The sequence below is a fragment of the Micropterus salmoides genome, unplaced genomic scaffold (assembly GCF_014851395.1).
Source record: "Micropterus salmoides isolate LMB-PRFRI ecotype aquatic unplaced genomic scaffold, ASM1485139v1 Ms_hic_scaffold_9, whole genome shotgun sequence".
NCBI lineage: Eukaryota > Metazoa > Chordata > Actinopteri > Centrarchiformes > Centrarchidae > Micropterus > Micropterus salmoides.
The window spans coordinates 25494166-25518175 of NW_024044681.1; the positions used below are offsets into that span (position 1 = coordinate 25494166).

At 39.9% G+C, this 24010-nt stretch overlaps 1 protein-coding gene across 2 annotated transcripts; it reads left to right on the forward strand.

The window, feature by feature from the left end:
- Window positions 1-402: 402 nt before the first annotated feature.
- LOC119895993 (voltage-gated potassium channel subunit beta-2-like) lies at window positions 403-22054 on the forward strand. 2 transcript variants are annotated; one of them, XM_038709447.1, is made up of 14 exons: window positions 403-713; window positions 15826-15869; window positions 15952-15989; window positions 16200-16279; window positions 16490-16534; window positions 17017-17061; window positions 17168-17211; window positions 18838-18924; window positions 19080-19165; window positions 19278-19398; window positions 19501-19595; window positions 19727-19847; window positions 20263-20351; window positions 20501-22054. In XM_038709447.1, exons 1-14 carry the CDS (start codon window positions 418-420, stop codon window positions 20588-20590), a joined length of 1281 nt encoding a protein of 426 aa, XP_038565375.1. In that variant the 5' UTR covers window positions 403-417; the 3' UTR covers window positions 20591-22054. The 2 variants fall into 2 exon arrangements, with proteins under 2 accessions (XP_038565375.1, XP_038565374.1); XM_038709446.1 differs by lacking the exon at window positions 403-713 and adding an exon at window positions 4664-6132.
- The last annotated feature ends 1956 nt before the right edge of the window (window positions 22055-24010 follow it).

Sequence of the window (24010 nt, forward strand, 5' to 3'; positions counted from 1 at the left end):
TCTTAATCTGAACAAATGTAAGCTTCAACACAAATCCCTCTTTTAAGAGATAAAGAGAGAAAGAGGCTGATTGCTTTTCCTATCCATTTCTACTCAAAGAAGCACCTCACATCAGCAGGAGTCATTGTTTGTGACTGGGTGTTGCTGCTGACATGTTGGCACTGGCTTTGTTTTATTTTGGATTTAGACTCCACAAAGGAGCAATCAAGACTTTTTGATATTTTACAGGTGATTTAAGTTCTTGTTGTTTGATGTCTGACATCCTCGGGCTGGGTGTTTCAAATCTTCATGAATCTCGATCAAAATAGCTATTTCTATCTCAGAAGCAGCTCTTGCCTAAAGTAGATATAGCAGGCTAAACTGAGCAAAAGAGACGAAGGATTTTCATCACTTTGCAGCACTCGATTCCAGATAATAATGTTTGCCAGTCGCGGTGCAAGTGGAGGAGGTAAGGGAGGGAAATACTCAGTGGAAGACCTCTATGGCATCAGTAAGAAGCCCAAGGCGTCGTCCTCCTCTGGGAGTATTGTGGCCAAATCTGGAGCTCGGAGCAGCAAGACCCCGGAGCAGAGGACCGAGTCAGAGGCCCTGGCTTCTCAGATCCTGGAAGCGGCGCACAGGCTGGTGGAGCGACGCCGACTGGAGCTTTACCTGAGAGAATGTGGCCTCTCCCTGGCAGAGTGCGAGGCTGAGCGCTCTGCAATGGTGTACAAGTAAGAGGGAAGGAAACTGAAAGAGGGGGAAAAGTAGGAGTGCGGCAAATTTATAATGTAAAACCACAATTCAACAAGATTATTGAGAATAAAAAGATTTTAGTGATGACAGATGTATGTAAAACACCTTAAAATTAAACCTTTCTCTTGCTTTCACAAGTAGCGATACATTTATTGTAACAACCTGCACATTAGAGAGATCACAATGAGAACATTAAATAAAATTATGTCAAATAATTAGATATGTACACACTGCCTTACTTTCAGATTTAACAGGAGGTTTGATTTTTCAAATGCTTCTATTCAGACCATCCTGAGCACTCAGCCCTCTGTGGATGAACCATTTAAATAACATGATTAATATTTTTCTAATATATTACTAATGCATGAATGTAGTTGAGTGTTTGAAGAGGGCTACAATTGAAGGCAGTGAGTGGAGACATCATCCATGGGTGAAAAAAAAAGAAATATAGTTGCAGTTTTTTCTCTCCCCCCACCAGTGACCTAGAAAGAAATATCATGCGTTTGATGAGATTTCAAAGCACAGCAGGGCTGAATAAATGTGACTGGACTGCAGAAACATCTGGTTGTACAGGATCACTAGTGTTAATGCCAGATACAGTAACTTACATGGGACTTAATCAACCATTGTCTAATTGTGCTCCAAAAGACTTGACTGGTTGTACATCAGTGGGTCACAGGTTTAGGGTTAATGATGCATGATTTGACAGCAGGGGACGGGCAGTTGGTTGTTACAATGCTTGTATCTCTCAGTTTAAAGAGGTCCATTTAGCTATTTTTGGATGAAAAGGTTTCCATGACTCCATTTTCAGTGAAAAACGTGACAGAGACAAGAGGACATAAATTACAGCATAAACATAGAAGACACATAGTGTATAGTTGCAGATTTCATCTTTGTAGGTTTGTGTGTAGGAATATCAGTGGATACTTTGTGAGTGTCACTCGTGATATATTGGCTGAAAAATATTAGTATAAAATCTAATTTATAGGAAACAGAGTTGTCAAGAAACAATCTGGCATTTTATTTGACACACCATTTCCCGAGCAGACTCACATAGGCATTAAGACTCCATTAAAGTTGCCTCTAGGTGGCAGTGTTACCCAGATGAGATGACATGACTGCCCCATGGCACAATGACTCAAAACCAAAAAAGGAACCGAATCTACAGCTTAAAGAGTCTCATGTTGTGTGAACAAGTGACCAAAACGATGCCTCAAAATCAGTAGCCTAGCATATTCTAGCAGCATAGATTAGATAATTGACATAAATTAATGACATATTGGATTATGCAGTTGAACAGATTCTCTGGCAGCACTGCTTCCATCACTGGTGCTGGTCGCTTGTGAATTTCTGCTCTCACTTGGTGTCTGTAACGGCAGCAGTCTCTATACAGCCACTGTGCATGTGACACATTAGCCTTGGTTCATTTGTGTAATGATGCATCACATTTCAACTCCCCCAAGACTGAGAATGATTACTGTTAATCAACACAGCGACAGCCTACCTTGGCGCTCTATGTAATTTGCTGGTTTTGCTGGAAACGACAATTTTCCACATCCGCTGATCTCCTGAGTGTAGGGCAAATTTGAGAAAGTGAGACAGATACATATATTCTGACAAACAGATTATGAGGGCTGAGTGCATAATTTTGTCTTTGAATAAAATAAAGCTTAAAGGTTGGACATATTTAAACATATATATCAGTCAGATGGATTCAGAATTTTTGACGGATTTATGTAAAACCAATTCTGCTAAAAGCGTTTGATAACTGTCCTCTGGTTGCCCTCTCTATGACAAACTTAACATGAAGCTGAATTTTTTTAAGATGAACCAAAACCACAACAGGAACAAGATGTCTGAGGGAATACTTCAATAGAATAAATACTTTCAGCTTTGCTAAACTACATGCACACCACAAACAATTCTTTATTTCTGCATCAGTCCAAAGAAGTCAAAATCAGCTGTTAGCGGCTCTGCAGCCACAAGAAAAATGTGTCACTGTGGGAAATGTGTTTCCTCACTCCATCTAGAGTTCCTACTGGACAACCTTATTGCATTTTATAAGTAACCAAACTTTACGTGTTATAAACAAGGGTGTTTTTGTCAGTTGTTACTGAAAATTGTTACGCTTTCTTGACTGAATAAGGCCGTGGTGATGAAGCCTACAAATGAATAATGCACACTTTTCTGATGCAAACTTACAACAATTATCATTCAACTGAAACTAATCTCCTCTATATCGGGACACACATACAGTTATTCAACAACCCTGCTGCATTTGGGTTTGAGGTTATTTGTGATCAAGGACATAGCAGAAGGTCTACACTCACCTAAAATCACTGGGTGGACCTATTTATTTGCACTCCAATAACAGATTTAAACAACATTTTGTCAACCAGAAACATCATTATGTAAATGAGCTTGAGCATTTTATCCTGGATGGGGACTTGGCAGTTTATAGAGGAACACAGTTAGAAGGGACACGATTTGTAATAAGCTTTGGTGCCGAGTCTAATGGCAGAGTTGTACAAAACATCTACCCTTTCAAGGACATTCTTATTATACAATCTGTTATATAATGCATCTCCTTAAGAATGATGGACATCTGTCTCCTCACTTCCTGAGACTGCAGTTGCAGCCTTCTTATTTGCAGAAAAGTGAACAGATGTATCTAAAGACACGCTAATTTTTGTTGTCTGTCGATACAGAACTTCAAGATGGAGCAGCTGGTGCTCTGTGTGAAGTGTAGGGAAGCTCAATTTTAGTGCAATATAGCTGAACTGTTGAGCAGGATCAGTGTGTCATTGCTGTTTAAAGTGACAATGATGATGATGATGATAATGGTGATGGACATTGTTTGGAGTGGAGGTGAAGGCTGAGCCTATGTGTGGATTAAGACCTGTCAAAGTTATTATGCAGATTTGTTTGGAAAACAGAATAATGTGATTCCATATATCTGTGTAGGCGCTCACAATGCTTTAACAGGACAGGAGCTCGTTAAACCATCTTCCCTTTTAACACGTCACAGTGGGTGGCATTCCCATTTTCTTTCTGCCTATCCCCGTCCCAACTTGCACTGAATGGCTCTTTAAAAATAGCTGATTGTCAACTCGAAGTTACATTCTACTGGAAGCTGACTGTCACGCAATCTGCTCTGGGATCATCCTGGAACTGCAGGTTGCTCTAAAGCAAGATTTCATTAGACACGACTACTGAGAGCAAATTGACAGAAATTATGAATGTGTCTGCATCTTTTAGGAGGTGTTTTGCAGATCGTCCTGCATACCAACTGAAACTTTTTGGACTGACACTCTCCTCTAAGGATGTGGCAGCATTGTTTTGGATTGTAAACACAGCCTTGGAGGAGCTATTATCATTGCCTGGCCACTAAATGACACATCAGTTTTATTTGAACATGACGTGATGTGATGCAATATGATATGATATGCCATGCTATGCTATGTCATGATGTGATGTGATGTGACTTAGAAGTCGTATATCTGCTCTCTGTTGTGAGATGATGATGATGATGATGATGATGATGATGATGGTGTTGCAGTATGATTCTGATGGTTGGCCATATAGATGAATCAAGTGAGGGAAAAGAATGTTTTGATCATGAGTGTGGTAAACAGACAGAGATCCCTGCATATGCAGATGGTGCTAACGTCGACTAAATGCAGAAATTAAAATGATAGAATATGATTCATGTGATGCCAGATCTTTATGTGTGCAAATATAAAAAAAGATTAGGCTGCTATAGTGCGTGAAGATTTTTTGTTTAAATTTCAAAACCCAATAGTGTGTGTGTGCGTGTTAGCTTCACTTACATACTGTGGCGATGTGATGAGATGTGTAGTACAACCGTGTGGTGAATAATGTAGAGATCACACCCGAGAGAGAGAGAGAGAGAGAGAGAGAGAGAGAGAGAGAGAGAGCATCTTCAAAACCCCCACATTGCTTGTGTGTCGTGAACATTTTTGGAGCCGCTGGAAAAAAGGAAAGACAAAAAAACAAAACAAATACAAAAGTCAGACTCTGAACTGACAACATGATGCTGAGGGAGAGCCAAGAGGCGGTACCGAGCGTTTGAAATGTTTGCTGCAGCTGATTTTGGGGCCAGTATGCCGGCATTTTTTTCAAACCCGTGCACAGTGAGATTTTGCCGAATGACGGAAGACCTGCACTGTTGCTGCTGCTACCGGTATGTGAGCGACTTCACACGCTGAAGGTAATAAAAAACCGGCTCGGTGTTTATTTTTTCTCTCTCTCTCTTGCATCAATTTGATGCTGCGTGAGGCTGCTGGGCGATGATACATCGGTGGGGTTTGACTGTGTGAATTGGCATCACTTCAAGTCTGATTGGACTGTTCGACTCGGCTATGTAGGCTAAATTCGTGCAATTAGGACCGTTTTTGATGACCCGCCTTGCGACAAAAAAAAAATGCCTTATTTCGACGCGAGGTGCGAAGATGCTTGTACCTGTGGTTGTGTCTTTGCTGCGGCACACTCCGGAGCTCCTCGGCTCAAGGCACACACACCTAACCTCAGCTGAAGAGAAGACAGCAAGCAATCAAGTGCTTTACCACCCAACATAAGCCATACGAGCCCGCGCATGTATGCGGGGAAAGGCCGAGCTACTGACACTCTAGAGGGAGTCGTTTGTTGCACTGAGGTTTGAGGGGTTCCCATGAACTGACACATCTCCAAATCCGTCTGAGGACTGCTGTGAGCTTACAAGCTTCCTGATGATTTCTGGAGAAGAGCCCTGATGCATCTTGTGAGTGTGAAAACTCAAAGAGCCCTTTTGCCAGGTTTGCATCACCAGACAGGAGACAGAGCAGACGGTAACTCTGTGTGTGTCATGTTAGAGGCTGGACTCCTGCCTGCTCCCTCCAGCTCTCAGCCAAAATCTCTGACCTCCCCTGTCTGAGCCCTTTGCAGGAGCATCACTGCTTTGCCACAACAGCACAACGGGGGAACAGTGTCAAGCAGCACCAACCGTTTACAGACATTATTGTTTGTGTGACTTCCTTAAAAAGCCCCCTCCCAGGAAACCAGGGTCAGGATGCAGGTGTCCTTCGCCTGCACTGAGCACAACCTCAAGAGTCGTAGTGAGGACCGACTTTGTGGCCTTCGCACCGCTCCACCTCCTGGAGGAAGCAGTGGAGGAGGAGGGGGAGGGGGAGGCGGTGGTGGAGGAGGAGGAGGTTGTGGGGGTGGTGGTGGTGGTGGTGGTGGTGGAGGAGGAGGAGGAGGTAGTGGACAAGGGAGTAATGGCAACTACATGTCCCAAGGCTCAGTCAAGACTAGGGACGGGTCCGGGTCCCGTCAGGCCCCACACGGCCATGCCCACATGAAGGAGGCCATTGGGCGCCACACCAGTATGAAGTACAGGTGAGTATGGAGATCAGGGGGTGGTTTTTATTTCATGTTGGTTACTACAGCCTTTTGACTTCTAGATTATATCACAATGAGCATCAGTGGCAAATCCTCCTCCAGGAACAAGTGGCAGGTGACGTGATCGGCCCTCCTCTCATCACAAAGCTCTACCAGCCAGCCTTTCTTTTATTCCTATTTCTGTCACCCTCTTTGTTGAGATGTGAGGTGAATGGTAGGTTAGCTTAAATTGTCACCAACATGCATTCTGTAGCATATTGTGCAGGCTGCCTACATATCCATTAGCAATGATGAGATGCACCTCGGTGAGTGCACATGCGGCAGGGCTGTTATTGACATGAAAATATGACATTTACTCAAAAAATGCTTACGCAGATGGATGTAAAAGTGCTTATATAATCCATAGCAAACAGCTATAATGTTATCACAGTGTAACAGACAGTATGCATATAGGAGCATTCGGCATAGGCTTATGTATTTCATGCAGATTTTGCCTGGGCCCTTTGCTCTTCACCACAGATTAATAAAAAGCCTGCCTCCAGTAACAGCTTACCTAAAATCACCCCAGGACATTCAGCTTTTCTTTAAAAGCAGGTTTTAAAAGCATTTCATTTTAATAAAATAGTGGTGCTGCAGGTCTGCCTTATAATGTAGGGGCAACAATTATTTTTTCAGTGAGATTATTTTCACCTTGATGGAAGAAAAGCTTCAGCTTGACAAGGACAGATGTTCATGTAGCCTCCACTTACAGAGGGCTCCTCATGAGCAGTGGCAAATAATGCATGTTTATAAAAATATGCACATAAAAACACACAGCATGCGCTTAACATTGACTTTAAGACCATAACCTCATATCGCCTCATTTAGACTGTAAAATTCAACAACTAGGAGGAGAGTTCTAATGACCTGTTTTCCTGGTAATCAGGTTGATTGAATTGCTGCCATTATCTTCAGTCAATTTAGTTTTCATTTAATAGGATGTTTAAAAAAGGAATGAGGCACAAGATGACACTCGGATATCTCCATTGCAGTAATTTCTTCCTTGAGAATTGCATCCATACTTCTGATTGGGTTGGGTTCTTCTGGTTGCTCTGCTGTTTTTGGAAAAGTGTCACTAATAGCGAGTGCAGCAGCACAATAAGTCTATACAGCATATGGCCAGCTCCAGTTGCCAGGGGCAACACCCCAGGCATTGCCTTTAGTTTTTGTCTGTCTTATTTCCTAATCAGCCAGCACTGCTGTCACTTACCAGTTCTTTCTGCAACTGAGTCCGCTCAGAGCCCGTGCAGCACCCGGCCACAGAGTGTGTTTGTGGCAGCACAGTGGTCGCACATTCTCCATTTTACACACTTTGTCACAATCAGACTGTCAGGAGGGAACAGGAATGTACATAAAACATGTCAGCATGCTGAATGAGTCTGTGTATCCGTGCGGAGAGGAAATGTTGTGGATTTCTTGACATGACATAGATTGAGGCCAAACGAATACCATTATAGAGCAGAAGTGAACAGTTACGAGTGAACTGATCTCATCTGAATTCCATTTTGTAGATGGCAACCATTGTTACCATTATTTGACTTGCTTGACATGTTTTCTAATCCCTCCTGCTATCTCTTTAACCTGAGTATTCATCACTCACCAGCAGGTCACAGACTGAGGCACCTGCTGCCAGTTATCACTCCCATGAGCCCCTACTGTCACCCCCTGCCCAAAATCAATAGATAAACATTATTTTCCAATGTTAAACATATACAATAATATTGTTGAAGAATTGTCCCCCACGACCCTGTACATAGGATCAATGAATGGATGGATGGAATTGGGTGAAGTATTGTTGTGCAATGCGTTTTCACAAACTTAAATGAATTCCTCAATAAGCATAGTTGTATTAAAAAAAATTTTTTTGCTGGACATTTTAAAATCTTCTAAATCTTTTGAAAACAACAATAATATTCTATTTTGTTTTGGGACCTATAGCGGGGTGAGTCTAGAAGTCACTCAGGCGAAGTTCTATCACTCAGCAAATTGGCCGTTTCCATGGTAACCAGGCCCTCTCTTTTTACCAAGAGCGACCCGGTAAGCAGGTCAGTTGCGTTTCCAGCATAGATTTATGTGTTACAGATTTTTTTTGTAATCTAATGGCCTCACGACACAGTGGGTCAGTAACAGGGAGCTAGATGCCACTATCTTCATGCATGAGTGAGAGGAGGTGCGTGTAAGTAGGGATGCCATACTTACATAAAACATTCAACACTATGAAACACCAGGAAAGAGAGTCAGACACTTAAAGAAAAGTTTGGTCGTATCTTCTAAAACCAATGATGACGACACGTAAATGCCACTCTGCTGTTTCTAAATCCAACATTTTGGTTCTGTGCAGTGAATTTGGTTCAAGTATTTGTCAAGACAATATTGACAAATACTATACTATACTAAATATTATTATAGACACTTATTGGCTGTATCGAAATATGAAGCTATAGCTGGCGTTTTTGTATGGATTAAACAAACAATATAATGTGTTCATTAGTTAGCTTTAGAGGAGCTGGCAGGCAAGTTATGTTACCTTTGGACAGGTTAGCTGTTTCCAGTCTTTGTGCTGAGCTGAGCTAACTGGTTGAAGCTTCATATTTAATGGACAGGTGCAAGAGTGGTATCAACCTTCTCATCCAACGCAGATGACTAGATACTGGATAGTTAACAGATGACAAAACTGTTAAGGTGAGCACCTAATATTCAGGCTTCACATGCATCTGCATGTATTTGCATTTGTATCAGGATCAAGTGTCCTGACATTCAACCATGCAGAGAGGTGCCATTCTCTAACAGAGTACACTTGAACGAGCGAGTTTTGAAAGCTTGAACTCTCAGCAGCTTATGAAGTAATGATTGAGTCGTTCGTACTGATGAACAGCTCTGTCAAGTGTTACAGATATATTGTGGTCATTTAGTGCTATGAGACAGTGACCTAGCCCCAGTCTTATTACTCTCACAGTATGCCAGCTTTTTATGCAAGCTGAGGGCACAATTAATTCACAGATTCAGTTTGTTAATTGGATCCCAGACTATTTAATTTAAGTAATGTGGTTTTAGACTTGCCTCATATATACAACTCTGAAAAGCTGTGGGAAAAAAAGCATGCTAATAGCTACACTATTCCCACTTTCATAAAACCTGACGGACACCACATGTATTTAACCAAATTCCAAACAGTGATAAAATATGCGCTTTACAGAGTGGAGTCATCATGAATAATAATTAAGTGGTAATTAAGTAATTTGGCCTCATATTGTTATCATGATTAATAATCACTGGAAACAAACTGTGTGGCAGGGAGGAGATCAAGAGTGTTTGCTGCAACAACCTTGACCTTCAACTCTCCTCTCACTGGATTTTTGAGTTCCCGGTTGACTGAACAGATTACTGACATCACTTTCAGGTCCTGCAAGGACTCAAAGTCACACTTTATCCTCACTTGCTTGATTTCAGTCTTGGTCATAACCAAAAGATATCCAGATAGATCTGTTTTTTGCTGCTAAACTGCAAACTATATATATATATATATATATATTACGATATTGGTTGTGTTGTTGTAAGTTGTTTTAAACCTGTGCATAGAAAAGTACATAAAGCAGACAACTTAATCTTTCCTAAATGTGAAGTGACTGCTGGGTCAGTGTTGTTTAATGAGGCTTACATTTGTCAATATTTGTCTGTGGATAGAAGCAGTGGCAGCAGCAATCAGCAGGCTTGTTATGAACTGCCAGCATCATATTCAGGGCCAGAAAATGTCAGGTCCACCGTCAGGCCATAGTCAAAGTCAAAGTCTGATATTGTGTTCTGGCAGAGACAGAGTCATCATTGCATGTCATGTAAGAGCAGAAACACAGCATAATGAAAAAGAGTATCCTAATGTTCTGGAAAAGTCTTCAAAAGTATTTCAATATATGATCTAAATTTTAGATCTTAAATATCTTAACGTTATAAAAAACTCTTTGGACTTAATTCCAGGTAGCTTTAAATATATTTTTCTTGATTTTACCCAAGATTCAGTTGTCTGAAACATGAACATATACTCAGGGGCAGCCTTAAGCATCTCGGGGGCCCTACAACCTAAACATAAAAGAGAAAAAAGTGGGGTTTGCATTAATAATGTTTTTTGTTGTTACATTTTTGTTTCTGTGACCTTTAAAAGACCAGAAAAATAAAATGACTTTAATCACGCATAACGTAATTTTAACTCAATTTAAATTGAGACCTTAACTTTTCATTTGCTGTTTGATAGATTATTTAATACTCAACAGAAATGATGCCAGAAAAAAACGGCATAGACTGAAAAGTGTGCCAACCAACACCACCTATATGAAAATGACCCATAGTATTACTATACTGTAGTATACTATGAGAATTGTAAAGTGTCCCATTGTAAGTTTGTAGTGTTCTATAGTATTTTTCACCACCTATGGTACTGCAATAGTTTTTTCTGTAGTGCTATTTTATTAGATATAGTAGCCCTATAATATTTCAATAGTAATACAGTGTATCTTTGTAGTATTCCTATATTATTTTAAAAAGTTTCGGTAGTTGTTTTTTGAAAACACTATAGAATATTCCTATAGTAATCCCATGATGTTATAGTAAATGTATAGTATTATTATTGCAAGTTTCTACAGTGCATCTGAAAAAACAAATAGAAAACACTATAGTATAACACTAACTTCACTACAAGAGCACCATATCCAACTCAATAGTATTAAACATAGAATAATAGTAATACTGATATTATACCAGTTTTACCCTTATTTTTATTTTTGTGGTATTTCTATAGTAATTATTTATAGTATGTGTTTTTTGTAGGGGCAATCATTATATATAATAATGCAGTGCAGTGAGGATACAGATGTTTCATAGAGGAGACGAGCGTCTGTCTGTCACTGTTAAACTAGACTCCGTAGTGTAGTTGATGTACTTGACTGATAAACCACATAATTGCAGAGTAACATTAGGCTTCATGATCAAATAAAGTTTTAATATCACATTGACACACTTCTGTCCATACACATATGCTCCCTTCTCTCTCTCGCCCTCGCAAGAGCTCTCTCTCTTTCTCAGCTGTGAGTCTGCATCACACTTATAATCAATTGGTGGTTTTTATAATGGCTGGTTTTGCAGCACTCCTTCTTCCAATGTCTATGGCGCATTGAGTGAATAGGCCTAGTTTATTTTAAAAGTGGGTGAATTATTCAATTACTGTATGTCAGTCGGGGGCCCTTTGTAGTTTCAAGTGAAACGGGTGAAACATAGCTAAGCTGCATACACTGTAATTGTAATTTCAGTATTTCCACAAACTTTACTACTTAATTCCTTGTTGCAAAGTAGCTGAGATATTTCAAATAAGATGAGACGAACTGAGGGACAGTGTGACATTCAAAAGCATCTTAGTGGCAGCATTTAATAACTCGAGCTGTCAAAGTCTATATTTATGAGGCACCAGGCCAGGAAACTCACATATTCCAATATTCGGTCTCACAGCATAACAGATCATAACAGACCTAACAGGTCACAGTGCAGTGACCTTTTCAAACACTGAACTTCATTAATAAACTGCTTTTGACTCAAACTACAAACTATGTAGACATTTTTGAATAGTTTCACCCTTGAGTAACATTTTACACCCAGTTACCTTTAAAACATAATCCACGCTAACAAAAGGAATGCTACATATGTCCATATGTCCAGACCCAAACAGAAAATTCACACACGTAAAAAAGGTTAATAGTTTTAATATCAGTTGCTGTAATCACTCAGCTTTGCCACTTCATCACATTATTTTCAGTTAAAAGGAGACCACTAATAAAGTGTTAGCAGTTGATACGCAACATTGGAGGAGAACAGCTGGGTTTGTGTGTCTGTGACTGTGAGAGTCTGTCTTTGTGTTTTTCTCCCCATTTGCTCCGCTCACAGCATGTGTATTTTATAATTAGGACAGACCTACTTTCCTAACTGTTTTAATATGACTGAATTAAAAACATCACATTACAGGAAAATTTTAGTCAGAATTACATTGGGTTCTTGTCCCTTAGAGTTAAAGGGTCACACACAATACATTTTCTCACTTATTGTGGTGTCTAGCAGCGTAGATAATTTTTTGTTTTATTTGTCCTGCTTGTGAGATATTTCTCTCTGAACTCTACCTTCATACAATGGAAGTGAAGGGTATTCTGTTTGTGGCACTGAAAATACATCTTTTTTAAATTCAGCAGCAGCAGAAGCAACGTCCCTGATGCTCTGGATAATCCTTTCAGTGAAACTGTTTTCTACCAAAGAAAAAGGACACTGATCATAGAAAAGAGACACTGGTGCTGATTTAAAATAAGAAAAGAAAAGTAATTTGTCGAGGCTATGAGCATCACGAATGAAAATGAATTTGCCTCTGTTTTATTGAGGTAGATGCTGAAATCTCTGCATGGGTGACAAAGTAAGTTCTTTCTAATTTGGGTGACACACACACACACACACACACACACACACACACACACACACACACACACATATGCTCTGACGTGAGTGTTATTAATATCTAGGTGTGCTTCCCTCTGGAGAAGAGCCTGCTCAGCATGTGTGTGGCATTTTATGACAAGTGCAGGAAAAAGAAAACTCCATCATTTGCAACTAACCATCTGTACATAGTGTCTTGCTCCTGTCTCAGGTGAAAACTAACTGTAAATGTCAGCACAGGTTAAAATGCTGACTACACCATGACAGAGCACCTGTGTGCCTCCTTTCTCTCCTCCATTAATAATGTGTGTAACAGCCAAGTCCCCATAACCACCTTGTTTGGAGTTCTTGATTTATGGCGGGAGGAAAAATAGAAAAACACAGGAAGCCCTACTTATAAAGGCTACAGAGAAGCATCTGTGGTTTTGTGTGCCCGGCTCATGAGTGCATTCATGCGTGACCATATGTAGATCTGTGCCTGTGTTATGGTGTATTTCCCATCAAGCGTGAATGATCACGTGAAAGCATAGACCGGCCCCACTGACTCTTGCACAGTATAGATGGCTAACCAGTTTTCACATTAACGTCTGCCAAATCCATGTCAAAGGAAATGTAGGAGTGTCTGTGTACATGTGAGAGAGAGAGAGTGTGGCAGAGACTGTCACGGAGGAGATAGTGAGAGGAAAGAGAGAGCATGTGTCTCTCCAGGCTCACTGATAGTAATTTAGCAGACTGCAGCACTGCAGAGAGCAGTGGAGTTGAAAGCAGGGAGGGGGCAGCCAGTTGTCACACAAAAGAAACAATCACATCCTCCATTGCCCAGAAACAAAATAAAAAAGGTATTTTATGAGGCACAGCAATCATGAAATTCACCCACTAAGGTCCTCATTTGCTCCTGTAATAACATAACCAAAATGTTAGTCTTCCGGCTTCATGCACTTATTTTCCATCTTTAAAAAGCATTATTTAATATAAGCACAGAAGAAAGCGTGCATTTGTGCAGCAGTTGTGGATGCTACTGGATGCTTGACATTCTCTTAATGCTGACTCATGTTCAGTTGTTGCATTTCTTTTATTTGTCACACATAACCTTTCTGTTTTTTCAGGATGATGCGATGTGAAAGGGAAAGTACGGAAAAAAGGTGTACTCTAGTGTGACTAAGGTGGTAAACACAGTTGGAGCTAGGCTTTAATAATGTCATTAAATCACATTTATTACCCAAGCAAGATAGCCTCAGGCTAAATAAAAGGCTTTTCATACATAATGCTAAATACGTAAAACTGAATATTTTAAATGGTATAATGAAAATAATACCACAAAATCATCCAGTCTGCTGAATATAATGTTTTAAATAAAGGTTAATATAATATTAATCTTTTAAAATAAGGGTCCAGTTTGGGACTGCACTTTTGAGACACCAAAATGTCAACCATGTCATTTATATGCGCTGAGCGTGCAGATACGGCAGTAATCTTGCAGGTGATGTTAAAATCAAATTACTGGTCTTTTTGATGAAATTCTAGCCTTTCTTTTTGCTGTGAAGCTGACGTAAACTGTTTTAACTAGCAGGGAATTATTTGGGGATGCTGTTATTGGTCCAACCTTGTCAAATGTTAGACAAATATTTTTTTCCTTTAACTTTCCCTGACTGAAGTTGAGGCAAAACTGTTTAATTTGATATATGTAACAAAAAATGCCAGTAAAGGAGAACAAAACAAATGAAAAAAAAATGTTTATTTGAAAAAAAAAAGCTTTAGAAAAGTCTCTGAAGCATGTTTTCTCCCATGTGACTCATTTATATTTATTCCCACTGTTCAAAGTGACTGTCAGTGTGTGAGAACAAGCAGAGCTCATTGGTTGGACAAATGGTGAACCAGAGCCAGATTACCATACAAGGAATCATCATCATCAAACCCCGCTAACACTTGTCCCCTCTGTATACCATTCCTGACCTTCCACCTGTGCGTTATTTTGACAGAGTTTAAAGAAATGACAGAAACAGTATGCACTTCACACCCACACACAGTGCACACATGAACACTGACGCCCCCAGACAGCAAACGCTCACACAGTGTGACACAAACGCTTACATATGCAGGAACCTAAAAATAGCTTAAGGTCAGGCATTAAAAATAGACCAGGGAAAATAAAAGCAGGACTCGTTCGACTGAGTCTAAATGCTCTGACAGTCTGTCTTTCTGAATTTGGCTATTTGTGGCGGACGCAGGAAGGCGGGCAGGCGGGCAGACAGGCAGAGAGGGGAGAGGCGCTGGAGATGAAAAGACGGCGAGCAGAGAGTTGCACTGCAGTTCTGCTGCCTCTCCAGCTGGCTCCCCGGCTAATTAGAATGGGGGAGAGCACGCAGGGAGGAGGAGAGCGACATGAAGCTCACATCATTTTCAGCCGTACATGCTCCCGTGGTCAGAAATGCAGCTCTCTGCTTCTCCCTGCTTGCCCTTCAAAATTCAGCTGTCTGGATAATCAGATGTGGCATGTTGGGTAATGGACTCCTCTTTGGCTTATGGGACATTTTGGGCCATTTACAGCACAGACCAGAGGAGCTTTTGCATTGACTCTGTCTGAGCTGAGCTCTCTTCCCTCCAGCTGTTTCACTGACCCAGTGTAATACACTGAACTGTTAACATAAGAAGGATGAAAGGTCAATTGTTCAGAAATAATTAGACACAGGCAGTAATTTAACCACAGGCGAGAAAGACTTTGACTCAGCAGCAGTAGTGGAGGAAGAATTCACATCCAGGAAGACTATGGAAAGTCTTATGTTAACATTTAGTCTATTCATCTCATGTCATACTCTAGTTTCATGCAAAACACCTGGGTTGTGTTACATTATATTTACATTATTATAATTAATTTAATTTTTTTATATATATATATATATGCCTCTGAAATGTAGTGGAGTAAAAATATAACATAGCATAAAGTACAAGTACAGCACTTCAGTAAAAGTACTTGTGAGTTGAGTTACTTTCCATCACTGCTCAGTAGCACTGGAGAACATGTAACCAAGTCTTGTTACTATTCAGGATTTATCTGCTCTCGTCACTCATGCTCACACCATTGGATCTCCCAAGCTATTGTGTGTGCAAATGTATCCTAAATACCCACACATCATACCGTCTTTTTGTTGTTTATTCCTGAGCTTCACTGTCTGTTTTCTTTTTTTCCCACAGAAACCTGGGGAAGTCAGGCCTACGTGTTTCCTGCCTCGGGTTAGGTGAGTTGGTTTGAAGGCAAACATACTCCTCTGTTTCCATCCCTCAAACAATACAAACGTCTCTGTCTCCCCTTTCGTTCAGGCACCTGGGTGACATTTGGATCACAGATCTCTGATGAGGTGAGAATTCGGTTGTGTCTCGCTCATATTCCTTATGTGGAAAACGCTTTGCACTGTGAGCCCATTCTCAGTCAAACAATCTCACCTGTGTTTTCAATTATAGAAATGTTTCTAAATCCCTTCAAAGTGCCCTTCACAGACAATTTCCAGGTAATTGGAATTTATCCATCATCTCTGTTGCTCAGTTTCATAATTTTTGTGTTCCCCCAGATGGCTGAGAACCTGATGGCCATAGCTTATGAGAACGGAGTGAACCTGTTTGACACAGCAGAGGTGTACGCTTCTGGAAGGTGAGACTGCACTTTTTCTTCCAAGCATTAATTCAAACTTTTGCTACTTTTCATTCTTGTAGAATGCTTTTTCATGAGTACTTCTAGGCGTGTTTTATATCCTTAATGAATAATTCTGTGTTCAGCTTTCTTTAACATATGACATGTCTGCACATATATGATTTAATGTTGTTGTGCAGTGATGTGAAGTAAAATGATGTTTGTCCACAGAGCGGAAATCACTCTGGGGAACATTATCAAGAAGAAAGGATGGAGGTGATGTAACTCATTTTTACACACTGACTCACATGCATGTAAAATGCTTTTTAACTCTTATTATATCTTTTGAAATGTAAATAATCCCCAATAATCCCTGTCTTTTCTGAAATCCACTGCATTACCACATGTTTTTATTGCTTTTGGCACAGGCGCACCATCAAATTATCTCAAGGGAAATTCATACTTTTTAGACAAATGAGGAGCTTCAACCTCAGAAAGACTATAAAAGGATAAAAATGTTACCATGTGAAAATAAACTCCAATCACAAAACATGTGGGAAATCCTTGAGAAATGTTTAATCTGGAGAAAAAAATAAATAACTAAATGTCAAAAGAAAGAAAGAAATACAATGCTGGTCCAAATATATTTTATTAATGTGCCAAAGATTGCAGGCACAGAGAAAGAAAACTTACATACTTACATAGTAATAGAAGTGGAGAAGTAATATAATAATTTAACCAATTTTTGTCCTTGCCAGGCGTTCAAGTTTTGTCATCACAACAAAGATCTACTGGGGAGGCCAGTAAGTATCATACTAACATATTTTTTCTTTCTTTTTAATCAAAGTCCTTGTTTCCCTTTATAAATTCAATGGAACATTATTAATGTGTATTTTCATCACTCCACAGAGCAGAAACAGAGAGAGGACTCTCTAGAAAGCACATTATTGAAGGTAGAGAATAATACATTTTTTACAGTAAAGTACCTGGAATTCATTTATGAAGAGTTATAACCAAATACAAGAAGGTTCCCGGTACAGGCCCTGAAACAGGAGTTCCTCACAGTACATGTTATCCCACAGCTCAAATATATTCAGAAAGCCAAAAATTACTAAATTACTAAATTTCTGTCAATTTGCTGTCCATTTAGAGATTACTTACTTCAAATTTATTTTTTTGTGGAGTGTATGGTACTTTTATTATATTTAAACTGTTTCCCAGAGTGCATTAGTTCAACCCCAAAACAGACTGAGTTGTGATGAATCATTTGATGGCCCTTTAATCTGTGAGTGTGAGCGATGCTTGTCTTGCTCACTTAAAGCCACTACATGTCACAGTAAATACATCAGTGTGCCTTAAAATTTAAACTAAACAATACTATGTTTTGTAACAGCTAAAGAAAAACTGAGTACGTTCCTTTGCAGTATGTAATGGTTGCGAACAGGGTCGCTGGAAGTCAGTCAGAGTTGAGGGTGCTGAGAGAGAAAATGCTGTGCGACATTCAGGGGTTCATCTCTCTCTCTCCGGGACAGTATAGTACGTTATTATTAGCTGAATACTCTGCCAACGCTAAACAAAAATTGTTAGCAGATATAGTCGATAATCTAGATCAATAACAAGTCACACATTGTGTTGTACTAATGGCTTTCATGAATAGCATTTATAGATTATTAATGATAAACACTGGATAAAAACAAAGTCAAACCTCTTTCCTACCACAAATACTACGCATATAAATCCCAGTAAAAAAGGAGAAAGTCATTATAACTGATAGTTTTTATTATGCTTGAGTTTACGTCCATGGTTGTAAACATATGTTAGTGGGTGAGGAGGTGCCTGATTTTATCGAAGGTTAGAAGGATGAAGTTGAAGAATGGAAATGTAGAAATAAGGTTTGATGTTTAGGTGTTTTAGTCATCAGATGTAACTAACTGAATCCTGTCTTGTTTCTGGGACAAAGAAAGACTACAGCCACTTAATCAGTTTGCCCTCCCAAAAATAATCCTAAAGAAAGCCAAGAGGCTATTAGCCTTGTATATCATAATCTTCTTTGTTTTGTAAGTAGCATGGCCTTGGGGTGGCCATTTACCAAGGAGTTGAATGGGCTGTATGGCTGTCATTGTCATGAGTCCATTGCGTAATGAGACAGAGCTCATATTTGGACTTCATATTTGACTTCGTTTGTGACTTTAAACTGTACATCTAATTGCTAACACACCAAAGGTTGGAAAGTTGGCACACAGGAGACAGTGACCAAAATCTAGCTTAGAATTCTTCAGTCAGTCCGTCACTTTAGTGTGTTTGGTCCACACTGCAATATTTCTGCAAATATTGATGGATTATCATGGTGTATTGTACAGGCAGTCATAGTTGCAAGACAATGTACCCTACTAAGTTTGGTGATCCCCTGACTTTTCATCTAGCGCCACCATGAGGTAGACATTGTAAGCATGTTAGCTTGCTGATGTTAGAGCAGAGACCCGCTTGTGTTGCTGTAGATTGTTAGTCTTGTTACAAGGTACAATGAATGAGCAAACTGATGATGATGAGGATTAATTTTTGACCATTGTTTATGACAGGTTTAAGAGGATCCTTATCCAGACTGCAGCTAGATTATGTGGACATCGTTTTTGCCAATAGAAATGATGTCAACAGTCCGATGGAAGGTCAGTTATAAATGTTTAAATTGATTATGGTTGTTTGTTGCTTATGTGCGTATATACTATATGTTTTTTTTAAAAAGATGCAAACATTTACCTTAGAGTGTTGAAATAAATGTAATTTAAATATGTTATATGATGTTATATAATGTGATTTGCAGAGATTGTACGGGCCATGACGTTTGTAATAAACCAGGGTATGGCCATGTACTGGGGAACCTCACGCTGGAGTGCCATGGAAATCATGGTGAAGGCTGATCTCCCATTTAGAAAAGTTTGACAAATGCAATGCTGTCAGCATTTGATATACATGCTGATTTGGTAACCATGGCATTTTGTTTCTGTCTGTTTGGCACCAGGAGGCGTACTCAGTGGCACGCCAGTTCAACCTGATACCACCTGTGTGTGAGCAGGCAGAGTATCACTATTTCCAGAGGGATAAAGTCGAGGTGCAGCTTCCTGAGCTCTACCACAAGATCGGTCAGACATCCACCTGTCTTGCAGCACTATCTATCTGTACTTTTTAAATTAGAAGTTAAATTAATTTCGTTGGAATGTCTAACCCTTATTCTACTCTTTCAGGTGTTGGAGCGATGACCTGGTCTCCACTTGCTTGTGGATTAATCACAGGGAAGTACAGTGATGGTGTACCAGAGTGCTCCAGAGCATCAATGAAGGTCAGTTTGATTTGACCGGCCCTCTTCTGGGATTTCTCTCACTGAAAGTCAGTATCAGTGTAATTCTCCCTGATCAGTGGGGTATTGCAGTGCTGTGTCAATGCTTTTTTCCATTTTGCTCACTGGTGAAGGGATACCAGTGGCTCAAGGAGCGAGTGAACAGCGAGGAGGGCCGCAGGCAGCTCGCTAAAATCAAGGAGCTCCATCTACTGGCGGACAGACTGGGCTGCACCGCTGCACAGTTAGCCATAGGTATGACCCAGGCAAACAACATAATTGTACAGTGGAGACATGCAGAGACTTGTTCTTTGTTTATTTTATTGTTGTGTGACTTGAGGTTAAGATTGAACTGCAAAACACACAAAACTGTTGCTTCAAAATGTTTGTTCACTTTTATTTCACACATGTAATAAAGAGAAAGTTCGGCAACAGATCTGAGCATGATTTAGTGCTTCACATGAATGTTTCCTCTGCACTAGCTCAGTGACCTTAATAGTTAATTACATGACTTTTTCCATAATATATGACCTTTCAAACAAATTTGGTAAACTGATCTTAGGTCAGAATTGCTGGCATGATCCCATTCCTGCAAAAAATCACTGGCTATCAGTTTTAACTGAGCTTGAGTTTTAGTGTTTTTCTCTCTTCTTTTTTTTTTTTTTTACAGCCTGGTGTCTGCGCAGTGAGGGAGTCAGCTCGGTACTTCTGGGTGTTTCTAATACAGACCAGCTACTTGAGAATCTGGGTGCCCTCCGGGTAGATTTGTTTTCTTTTTTTTTACTCCATATTGAGCCATAGTTGTTTGAAACAATAGATACACTACTTTGTGTGCAATACAATGTGACAAAAGTGACAACAAATAACAGATCACATTTTAAACTGATTGCCGTCCTTCCTCCTTGCAGATTTTATCCCAAATGACCCCTCAAACCATTACCGAGATTGATGCCCTGCTGGGAAATAAACCACACTCAAAGAAAGAGTTGCGTGCTTGAAGATGCAAATCTGAGTGAATGATGATGTTTCAAGAAGATGAAGAAGACACGGACAATGGGAAACATCGCTTTTTGCTCTGCTGTATACTCAACAACTTGCATGTTCTCAGCAACATTATGCTTCCAGTATGTGCGCATATCCATTTTGCGCAGTACATTGTGTCATGTATGAAAAAAAAATCTCTCAATTGTGACAAAAAAAAAACACTTCATAGATTGCTCACTGCCAATAGCTCACAGACTAATTATTTTTACAGAGGCGGAGGCTGAAGTTGGTTGGAGCGACAGGTCTCTGCCTTCCACAGAGACCAAGAGAGGTTGAAAGATATCCAACTGTTGTCAGAGCAGATTTGACTCTAATTAATCAAATCAAAAACACCTCTGTGCTAAAATGCAACTTTACTGAGTGAACGGTGCTTTCATTGGACATCTGAGTCTCCTCCCCTCGCAGCTGCCTGTTATTCTGTATGATGTTTAGTACCCAGCAGCCAGAGAGCTAAAGGTTAGTACTCATGTGTCTAGCCTAACATTTCCCATAGTGTGCATGTGACTGGTCTGCCACGCTCACTGCTTTACAGGGTTGGGAACAATGGATTACTTGTAGAGTCATTACTGTGATCTGACTGTTAAAAAACAACCTAATCCAGTCTGGTATAACTGTAGAACAGATCACATGTGTTTAAAAAACATGCAAATTGATTTATTACTTTCAAAGTAACGAAATATCGACAAACATAGAAATAATGATTGATTTTGGCACAAATTACATCTAAAGTAAATGGATGATATTGCAACAGCAATTGATTTATTGGCTTTTAAATTAGAGTTCAATATGTTAGTTATTACATTTTAAAATTGGCAATCAGGAACCAGCACTGTGTAAGACTTTGAAAACAACTTTCCCAACCCTGCTGCTTTCTCAGCAATGTTTTTGCCTCCTCTGTTTGTAAACTGTGCGCATGTCCCTTTAAGAGAGAATAGCCCCAACAGGGTGTAAATGTGGCATGGCTTTTATGGCTTATGTAGATTTGCAGTGCCCTTGTAAGCCATTTTTTACTCTAAATGGTCTGGCAGTTTGATCCAGGATCCGTTCTGATGAGCACTCTTGCTTTAAAGACTCTCTGCGGTCTGCAGACAGGGCTGTGTGTCCGTTTGACGTATAATCTTTGTATTGTTTCAATGATGCCATTCTTGTGAACGGCATCATTGTTCCTAAGTCAGAGGTGTGAGACATTTGGACTACATGGAAAGGTCACAGAGGATCTGACACAAACATTTGGAAACACTGTGGTGAACTTGTAGTTTTCAAATGATAGGACATAAATGATAAGTCTGAGTTTGTCAAATGTGATATTACTCTTGCCACAGGTCACTTGGGGTAAGATTTAGCAAATGTAACTTTTTTTTTTGTGGAAGCCAAAAAATATAGCTTCTCTGCTCATTTCTCTGGGAGTTCTCTCTCTGCATCATTTGTTTCATTGACTCTTGCACACATGCACAACTCATTTTATACAGTGCATTTCATGTCTTTTCCCTTTAGCTTTGTATTGATTTCAGTGCTTTGCAACGTGAAGGGGGGAGGGGCTTTTTTTTTGTGATTTCCCATGAAAACAGCACTAATCTTCAGAGTGGGGTTTGTTTTGATCCAGAAAAAAGTTGTTTTAGTTGGTACAAAGTTACATTGTTCTGTAAATAGTGTTATCTGTTTGTCAGTGAGATGACGGGATAAAGGTTAAATGTATAAACCATGAAAGAATTCCTGAAGAAGCAGCTGAAACATTGCTCCCCCCTGTGACTCTGTGATGATGTACAGTCCGACTGAGTGTAGCGTCAAGTGTATATAGGTTCTTCACTCAAACCTTGAAAATGTAATTCTGCCTGCATAACTTCTATTTTACTGTCTTGCAACAAAGAGAAACCAAAAGAAAGACACAACTCAGACTGAATGTATCATGTCTGTTGCTCAAACCTATCTAACCTAAAGGGAGCAAGCACATAACGGGTTTTAAAGGTATAATTTCTTTTTGTGTTTGAAACTGTTACATGAAAACCTGCAGAGCTGTCGTGCAAACATTAATATTGGGATTCAGAGAAAAGGTTGCCCAAAGGAGCTTAATGCACACACACCATTCTCACCTGTGTGTAGAAAGTCAGATAAGATTTTGTATTTACTATTCATAACCTGAACATATATGCTAACCTTCCACGTTAGCTAACCATCCATGTTAATATTTGGAATAAACTGTTTATTTGTGTATATGTTCAGGGATATAAATTTATGAGCTGCATATAACCCCCCCCCCCCCCCCCCCCCCAAAAAAACCCCCAAAACTTATTTAAGTGCACTATTACCCACAATGCTGTAAATTCAAGGATTATAATCTCAACCTCCATTCTAAGGTGCTCCTTTGAGCACCTTCCTGAAAAACACACTGTTGGTAGAAACACTTTATCTTCACAAAACTGTAATCCCGCAGTTTCATGTAAATATAGAAAGTAAGAGAAGCAGCAGCGGCGGTACGGTAGTGCGGTGGTTAGCACTGTCGCCTCACAGCAAGAAGGTCGTGGGTTCAAACCCTGGTTGCCCCTGACAGTTTGCATGTTCTCTCCGGGTACTCCAGCTTCCTCCCACCATCAAAGACATGCAGTCTAGGTTAATTGGCAACCCTAAATTGTCCTTAGGTGTGAGTGGTTGTTTGTCTATGTGTGGCCCTGCAGTGGACTGGCAACCTGTCCAGGGTGTACCCCGCCTTGCGCCTTCTTCCTGGCTCCAGCCCCCCCCGTGACGATGGATGGAGTTACACTTATTGTGAAATCTCTGACTGAGAAGTTTGTGCCCATGCAGACTTAGATTAAGCTGTTACAAGTTATCCCTGAGTGTTTTTCATTCTGGCAAAGAAAAAATTGGTTGACATGACCAGCGTTTACTGTACTTTGTTTTGCAGGCGCACTCATTATATGTGTAACAAAGGCCTCAGATATCTGAATTAGGCAATTACGATTTGAAAAATGGCACTTTTGAATTATTAACCATGCGTACACACAGATATACAATTGCATATCAAATGTCTTTGATTTACTAAATCAGAAGGCGATAATTTATATGTAATGGGAGAAAATTGTTTTATAAGGAATGCATAATATAATCAAGGAGAAGAGAGAGAAAATACATAACATGGAAATAACAAAATAAGGACAAGCACTACCAGTATTTTAACTGCTTAAAAAACAACAACTCATGGAATCCTACCAAATGTGTGCCTGCTCTTCACCTGTAGTCCCCAGGGTCATTCAAATGGATGGTACAAGAACAATGTGATAGCCTTGTGTCCAGAACTGTCTGTGCTGCTGAAAGAGCAGAGTCTGCTGAGACACCACAAATGCTTACCACTAACAGAAAACATCTGTGACGCCAACACT